Source organism: Beta vulgaris, chromosome 1 (genome assembly GCF_026745355.1).
Source record: "Beta vulgaris subsp. vulgaris cultivar EL10 chromosome 1, EL10.2, whole genome shotgun sequence".
NCBI classification, from domain to species: Eukaryota; Viridiplantae; Streptophyta; class Magnoliopsida; order Caryophyllales; family Amaranthaceae; genus Beta; species Beta vulgaris.
In genome coordinates this window covers 6,190,913-6,199,637 of record NC_079202.1, presented here as the reverse complement: position 1 = coordinate 6,199,637, position 8,725 = coordinate 6,190,913, and the positions used below count along the sequence as shown (strand labels likewise).

General features: G+C 39.6%; 1 protein-coding gene across 4 annotated transcripts; it reads right to left on the bottom strand.

Moving 5' to 3' along the window:
- Positions 1-250: 250 nt before the first annotated feature.
- On the bottom strand, positions 251-7,682 carry LOC104905113 (uncharacterized). Of its 4 annotated transcripts, none has more exons than XM_048647003.2 (5): positions 7,236-7,682; positions 7,027-7,138; positions 4,847-4,917; positions 3,699-4,736; positions 251-774 (listed from the first exon to the last, which is right to left on the bottom strand). In XM_048647003.2, exons 1-5 carry the CDS (start codon positions 7,446-7,448, stop codon positions 658-660), a joined length of 1,551 nt encoding a protein of 516 aa, XP_048502960.1. In that variant the 5' UTR covers positions 7,449-7,682; the 3' UTR covers positions 251-657. The 4 variants fall into 4 exon arrangements, with proteins under 4 accessions (XP_048502960.1, XP_010691860.1, XP_010691861.1 ...); XM_010693558.4 differs by having other exon boundaries at positions 4,841-4,920; positions 7,236-7,681; XM_010693559.4 differs by having other exon boundaries at positions 4,847-4,920; positions 7,236-7,681.
- Positions 7,683-8,725: the final 1,043 nt, after the last annotated feature.

The following is an 8,725-nucleotide window of genomic DNA, read 5'->3' as shown; positions in this document are numbered from 1 at the left end:
CCTTATTGAGAGGATCTCAAACTCCAATAACTGGCAACGGCTTCCAGTAACTGGCAACGGCTTGCTGGGAGCCAGGGATACTTGTCCGGTCACAGCTGAGCTTAACCAACATCCATGTTAGAGAATTTCGATAACAGGAGGATGTTTGCTGGTTTTGATAGCATGTCTTCTGCAACAAAACAAAAAGGTATAACTAAAGGGACAAATGTATCACAATGTCACGCTATCAATTTTTCTCATACAGTAGAAATTTGAAAACACAAAATCAACAATGGCTCCCATACAGTGGAAATTTGAAAACACAAAATCAACAATGGTTCGGCAGACCAGACAAGGCCTATCTTTCAGTATTCATATTCTTTTTACAGATACTAATAGTACAGCTTACAAATGTTGGACTTGTTGCATGAGCTATTGAGCTTAGATACAGCAGACTGGATCATCTGGACTCGAGGCGAATCAATAATCTAAGTATTCCATATAGCATGATGTAGTAGAAGAGATCATACATAATTATGGCTCCATAACTAATGCTCTCTAAATTACAAAAAGATCTACATCCATTATAAAAAGAAAAAATTAATTATAACATAGACATATATCTGTACAAATGCCTGCTCCTTTGCCTGAAAAAACAAATCAGATGACAAGGAAACGTCATCTTCCACAAGGAGATTGGCTCCTCAATTTGGGAATCTTAAACTGCGATGTGAATAACCTCGGTGTCTCCTCTATGTTGATAATATCTTGTTTTCTCTTGGATCGTCTACCACCCTGCTTGTAGTATAAAATAGGCAAAGCTTATGAATAAATCAAAATACATTTTGGATCTAGAAAATAGGTGCACAACAGCAGAAGCAAAGCAAAGCAAAGTAGCAAACATATGCAAGTGAAACTGTGAAAGGGCAAGTGTACCCCAAATAAAAAGGTCTGCTATTCCCACCAATGTCTTCCTCCCATAAGACAGTTAATGCTAAAGTTAATTTCACAGCAAAATGGTTTCACAGAGGTTCCAGATACAAAATTATACAAGTGACTTCATCTCTATTACACAGAACTTACAGTTCAGAACTCATAAATAAGCAACACAGTGATCCTTTATTGATATGAATAAAATGGAACCACTTGAACTTCCCACTGTCCCCGGTGGCAATAAATGCAGTAACAGCAATGGGGCAACAGTCGTCTAAATTCTCAAACCAGCAATCTGCACTATCTAAATTCTCTTGGTATGTATACATTCCAGAAGAAAAAAAACAGCTCCTGTTGGGTTGCAAAAGGGAGAAGGAAAATTTTTAATTGACAAGTCTCCTCCACCATGACTTGTAGTTCACCTATGTTACCTGGACTCGGCTACGAGTGTCGGATATGGGTACGGATCCGAGTGTCTGGTACGGCACTTCCAAAAAATCAGGAGACGGGGATACTGTCCGATATTTGGACACGGGTACGGGTATGGCGAAATTAATATTTTATAACATAAACTTTAATAATTAATCTGCTAATTTATATTTTCTGATTGTCTATTTATAGCATATTTGTAAAATTAAGGTATTTGTTAATAGGCAAAAAAAAATAAAAAGGAAAGCAGAACAGAGGAAGGGAAGGAGAGAAGGAAAAAGAAAAAGAAAAAAGGAAAAAGAAAAGAAAGAGAAACAAAGTCACGTGAACAAAAGATGAGAAGGAAAAGAAAGAAAGAAAGAAAAGAAAAAGAAACAAAGTCACGTGGACTTGCTTCCCCATCTACTGTATAAAGGACAACAAAAAAAGAAAAAGAAAAAGAAAAGATGAGAAGGTGAAAACTGAAGAGATAGAAGATCGAAGAGAGAAGAAGAGAAGGAACCGAACGGAAGAAACATGAAGCTTACCGGCGAGTTCGATGCTCCGGCGGCGAGTCAGATGAGTTACCCACTTCTCCTCTTCTTCTCTTCTCCTCTTCACGTTCGAACTCTAGGGTTTGAGTATCTAGGGTTTAGGCCGCCGTGTCCGAGTAAAGGTTGCCGCATCTGACACGTATTTCATACCGTTGTCGGTGTCGTGTCGTACCGACACCGGTATTTGGCAAATTTTGCCGAGTCCGGGTAACAGAGTAGTTCACACTACTTCTCGCAGGCCAGCCGGACTGAGAGTACGGTAGGAACGGGCTTCCCGAAAAGCCATCCCACCGTTGTACCCTGCTTCTCTTCCTTTCACTATTAATACCTAAAAAGTCACTATCACAAGAAACCACACTTGTGCCATATTTTCCATCTATAATACATGTGATGGAAAGAGAGAAAATATATACAGGTTCCTCAACATATCCTCACTTCCGTGGAAAGAAGATACTAATATGGTGGTCAAGTTAGTGAAAGTAGGTATATCGACCACTCCCAAACTCCAGCCACCACCATTATCTGGCCCATAGTTCTCTCCCTTCAATTGAAGCACCATTGCTATTAATATAACCACCAATTTTATTACAATCCCCCACCCCCTCGCTCTCTCCCCCTCCCCCTCCCCCTCTCGCTCTCGCTCTCTCCCTCTCCCCCCTTCTTTCTCCCTCTCCCTCTCCCCCCTCTCTCCCTCCTTCCATCTCCCTCATTCCCCCCCCTCTCTCTCTTTCCCTCCCTCCCTCACTCTCTCTCCCTCTCTCCCTCCAGCCATCTCCCTCATCCCCCTTCTCTCTCTTTCCCTCCCTCACCCTCCCTCTCTCCCTCCTTATATCTCTCTCTCTCCCTTCCTCTCTCTCTCCCTCCCTCCCTCTCCATCCCTCCTTCCATCTCTCTCCCTCCCTTTCTCTCTCTCTCCCTCCCTCCCTCCTTTCCCCCCCCCTCTCTCTCTCTTTGCCTCCCTCCTTCCATCTCTATCATCTCTCTTCTCCCTCCCCCTCTCTCTCTCCCTTCTCCCTCCCTCTCTCTCTCTCTCCATCTCCTTCCCCTCCTCCTCTCTCCCTCCCTTCCTCTCCCTCTCCCTCCCTCTTCCCCTCTCCCTCTCCCTACCTCTCCCTCCCTCTTCCCCTCTCCCTCTCCCTCTCCCAACCTCTCCTTCTCCCTCCCTCTCCCACTCCCTTTCCCTCTTATTTCCTCTCCCTCTCTCTTCCCCTCCCCTTCCCCTTCCCCCTTCCCTCCCTCTCTCTCTCCCTCCCTCCTGTCCCCCCCGTCCCTCTCTCTCGCTCTCTCCCTCCCTCCCTCTCCCCACATTCCTCTCTCTCTCAATACTCCCTTCGTCCTCATATAATTGTCTTGTATACTATTTTAGTCGGTCCATAAAAAATATTCCTAATATCTTAAATGAAATTTTCACCTGCATCCAATCCATGGCTCGCTCTCCCCCCCCCCCCCCTCTCTCCCTCCCTCCCTCTCTCTCCCTCCTTCCCCCTCCTTCTCTCCCTCTCTCTCCCTCTCTTATTCTAAAATCACAATGAAAAGGAAATGCGGGTAAATATTCCATTTCATGAAACCCCCAAATAAACTAATTCTTAAATCCTAAGGAGTTTCTAAAACCAAAACGCTACATTAATAGAATCCTGCTTTCATGAAGATTATGTGAGACATAGTACAAACAGTAGAAAGCATAAACATTTCAATGTTTTAGTCAATTGAAATGGTGAAATAAAAAAGAATGCACAAATTTAGAATGAAAAGCACTTTTGTGTTAATGTTTGATGGGGAGTGGAGGGGAGGGGAGCTAGATAAATGATTATCTAATCAACTCACTTGCATAGAGGCCAGCGCTAGAGAAGATGCTTCTTCCTTCAACACTGCACTCTCTTTGTCCCTACGGTTTTCTCTCCCTCTCGACCTAGAAGTTGGTGGTCGACTTGTGCAACGTCTTAAAGCAGGCGTATCAGCAGCACTTTTAGATCTTGACAGCTCTAATTCCTTTGACAGCGCAGAGATCTCTCCATCTTTCTGGTTTCTTTCAGCCTGCAACTCACTGACTTTGACTCGCAGAGTTGCAATCGTAGCCTCTAGCTGCGCAAAGGATACTTCATCCTCCACAGCAGCAGTCCCTCCACTCCTGCCATTATCTCTGCGTCTTGAAGCTGATGGTTCAATTATACAGGGTTTCAGCACAGGCGTACCAGCAGAACTATTTGATCTTAACAATTTTGTTTCCTTCGACAGCATGGAGATTTCTCCATTTTTTTTATCAACTTCAGCTTCCAACTCACTGATTTCGGCTATTAGAGTTGAGACCATGACCTGTAGCTGTGCAGAAGTTGCTTCTTTCTCCAGCGCAGCACCTCTTTTTCCTCTAGTTCTTTTACCTTTCAAGCCAGAAGATGAAAGTTCAGTGGAGCCATCAGAAATTTTGGATTTTAACAACTCTAGTTCTTTTGAAAGTCGGGAAATTTCTCCGTCTTTTTTATTTCCTTCAGCCTCCAATGTACTGATGTTGGCTATTAGTATTGCTACTGTGTCATCCTTTTCTATGCTTGCTGACTGCAATTGCTCCATACTTGTCAGTAGATTCATGATCTTCTCCTTTTCTCTATTAATTTCATCATTCTTAGTCTGCAATTCACTGATGTACTTGCCCTCCATTTCTTTGTATTGATTCCAAACAAAGGTGTTCTCATCCTGAAGACCAGAAACATCAGACTTGTGTTTCATAGAAAGCTTCTCATATTCATGTTTTAACATTGAGATTTCCTTTTCAAACTTAGAATGATGCTTAGCTGCCTCCTTTGAGATGCTATGACTACCACCTTTTGCTTTCAGGCTTTCATATAATCTTTCGGGAGACATATCCTACATAAACAGATAAGGTATGGTAAGTGCATAACAAGGTGACATTTGGTAATTAATCTACCACCACCAATCACAGTAATTCACAAATAACTTAAGCAATATACCTTCACCTCTTTATCAGGACATCTGTGAGACAGAATGTCAAACCAGGCTTTAAAATCATCCAATTCACTCTGAGCATCTTCTGCATTATATCAAACATACTAGTAAGTGTAAGACAAGCCAGCATAAGCATATATTTTTCCAAATGAAAAATGGCAAAAAGCAAGCACAAATAGAAACAAAAAATTATTCTTATTCTAAATTCCAAACAGATATAAGACTACATATCCCCCCCCCCCCCGCGCTAAACACCCTCCCATATTGTAATCATTATTAAACTCCTGAACTGACTAATCCTCGAGAAAGCAAGACTGCATAATTTTCAACAGAAGTGCTCATTAGGATAAGACACTCCACTGTAAGCGTTCACCAATGACGTCTCTTCGCTGCAGGTGTCATATATATACTAATAGGAAGAGAAAAAAAAGATGACGGAACTAGGCTAACCAAATTCCACAAAGCACCAATAATTATAAGATTGTGACAAGTTTGCCATTTTAGGACTGCGTTTCATCTTTAACCTTTCTACATGAAGTGTACGAAGAATACCAACAACCAAATTTTACAAGCTTAAGGCAAATAAATATCACACTTCCATCAAAGATTGACAATCCAACAGGAGCACACATCATACAAAGGTCGGTGCCAAATACATCAGCAAGATTAAATATAGCTACTCCATATAGATGAATGTTGGACATCAATTAAGTATTTGGAAGCTTCAAGAACTTTCCCATCATTGTTTGAGCTTTGAAGACTATTTGGAGTTGTGCTTTAGGTGTCATAACAAGCCAATCACAGGCTAGAATAATAGATTAAGTAGCCAGCGGAACTTCTTAATACAACGAAAAGATGTTGGTGGTCCAAAAATAACTAACAGCAGCATTACTTATACACAACTCTGTTGCAAATAAATATGATTCTGGTCCACATATATTATATGTGGGAGATTCAAATGAAAAAAAAAAGTAGGAAACTCTTCATCAAAGAGGGATGTAGAGAGTGGGAAAGAGTCAAAACTAGAGGAAGCAAAAGTACTTAATTAGCAGAGTTATGTTCATGGTTGATCTTTTATAGAGCTAAGGGGTAATCGGGTTGGAAAGTTGGTCTATCAATATAGAAGACTTGATAAATCTTTTTTTGTGCAAAGATTTTAACACCGGCAAGGATTGACAATCTTAGTTGTGTACAAAGTTGGATCGTGAGAGATTTTCAACTCCACCTTTCTAAACTTATTTGACCTAATTTGAATTTATCTTGACATATCTAGACTACATAATTTTTGTGAATTGAACTTACTAGCCCTTTTGTAAACTCATTAGACCTTATCCCAACTTCAGCTAAAATATTTGACACTATGGTTGAATAGGAAAATTTTGGAGGAAAGAGAGGGAAGAGTAAGTGAGCATTCTATATTTCATTGTTAAAATATGATACAAGCCCAAAGAGCGGAAGGAAAAGAAAAGGACTTTGACAGATCTATTTTCCTTCTCCTTTCTGTAAATCACATTTCTCACTCTTTCTCTTGCCCACCTCCCTTCTCTCTTCCCTCCGTTTCTTTCCCCTCTCTTCCTCTTCACTAATGCTAACTAAACACATTGTTATCGTTTGTTCGGAGGGAAAGGTGGGAATTCATTATCCCTTCTCTAGATTCAAACATGAAGTCCAACGATCCGTTTTCCTTCCCCTCTTAACAGATATAATCTTTCACATGTTGGAAAGATATGATACGAGAATGCAAGCTCACTCGTCCCAGCCCCTCCCCTCTCCTTCCCTTCCAAACAAAGTGTTAAAGTAAGTAGTAGAACAAGGCTTAAAAAGTCTCCATTAGTACGTAGTGACTTGATAAGGTGGACTATTCGTCAAGCGGCCATCTGATCCTGTGTTGCAGTATTTTCTTATTCCTACATTATTTTTTTTCTCTAATTTGGAAGGGATTTTATAGGTTGGCTGGTGTGCGGGAAATTCAACAGTACAATGCTGATATACATGAAAGATCATAATAGTTCCGCGACAACGCAAAACATAAAAGAACAACAGTTGCTTTGTATAGTGGAAGGATTTGGCCCTTCAACAAAAAGCTTTTCCTTTATTCTTGAACAATAAATAAAAGTTCTATCACAAAAATAATAACAATCTAAGAATAAAAATACGAGTATTTCATCTAAAATGAGGAACAGAAATATACCCAATTTAAGTTTTTTCATCAGCGCACTCCTGTTCTTCGAACCAACCAACAAATCACTTTTAGCAATCTCAACCAATTTCCCCAATTCAGACAACGATAGTTGTCTTTGCGTCTAAAAACACACACAAACAATCCACAAAATCAATAAAACAATCCAAAACCCTAAATTTCGAAGTGAAAGAAGAAATTTCGGAAATTGTAAAGAATACCTGAAAAAGCACATCTTCTAAGAGACGAACATCGGAATTCCAACGCTCATATTGAATTTGAATGCGTTCTTGAAGAAATTTGCGTTCTTCAAGAAGAGAATCGAGCTGTACAGCTTGTTTTCGAAGCATTTGTTTGAGAGCATTGAAGATTAACTCCCATTTTTTGTGATCTGAAGAAGGTTGAGCAGGTTTTTTCTTCTTCGATGTTCCCATAATTACTACTAAAAAGAGGAGAGAGAATTTGAAGGAAAGAAGAAGGAGATGATGATGAACGATGACGAAGAACAATTCAAAAAATACTCTACAGTGTAGTGAAGAGAAGGGGAGTACGAAGAGGATACAACGGTCAAATTACTACCCAAAAACAACGGTTATATTAAGGCTTAAGGGGTATTTTTTTGGAAATGAATTGTCTCGGAGTCAAAGACTTGAGATGCTTTGCAAAAAAGACGGGACTGGTAGAGTTTGAGTGAAGTACTTAAGCATATAATATCACCTAGATTTTTCTAGCTAAACTTTACTTTAAGCCAAAACACCTCTAATGATTTAGCCAATATACTTGTTGCTTGAGTAGGTCCCACTTATCATTCATCTTTTGTATTTTATTTTTTACACAATACTCACTTATTATTAATTAGAAGTAAATTCTAGATAGATTTTTAGTACATATATAACTTATAAAATAGTAAACAAAAACACAAGTTGAAAATAAAAATTTGTATGCGAATAAAAAAAGTCGATATAAAATTAATTAAAAATCTGAAAATATGCTTGAATTACAAAGCCATAAAAATTTGTGAAGGAAAAGAATGACATAGCATAATTAATAATTTAAACAACAATAATCAGGAATTTAAAAAACAACACATTAATTATCAACTTGGCTTCCAAAACGTGTCCAAATGTGCTCGACAAGATCCGCTTTGAGTTGATGATGCATTTGTCTATCCCGGATGGCTACATTCCTTGCGAGATATGCTTGAAAATCTTGAGCATGCCCATGTTGAACGTCCTCAACAACACCTGGTGAAAAATCATCGTCGGAAAAGTTTCGCGAGTACGTGTGTCTCTCATCTTCAACAATCATATTATGCAATATAATACACTTATACACACTTCCATAATATCGTGGAGTTTACTTTTATGCCAACATCGTGCTGGTCCACGAACTATTGCAAAATGAGCTTGAAGTACTCCAAACGCTATCTCCACATTTCTTTTCTTCCACTTTCATGCTTACGTTTGAAACATATTCTTTTGGGGTCTTGAGGGTGTGGGAAACTTTTAACGAATGCAGCCCATTCAGGATATATATCATTTGTAAGATAGTACCCCATATTGTAATCACTACGATTAATGGTGAAATGAACTTCAAGAGAAACTCCTTGTAAACTCTTCTGAAACAAGTTTGATCTACTCAAGACATTAAGGTCGTTGTTCGAACCAGCCACACCAAAAAAATGCATGCCGTATCCAAAGGTCCACCGAGG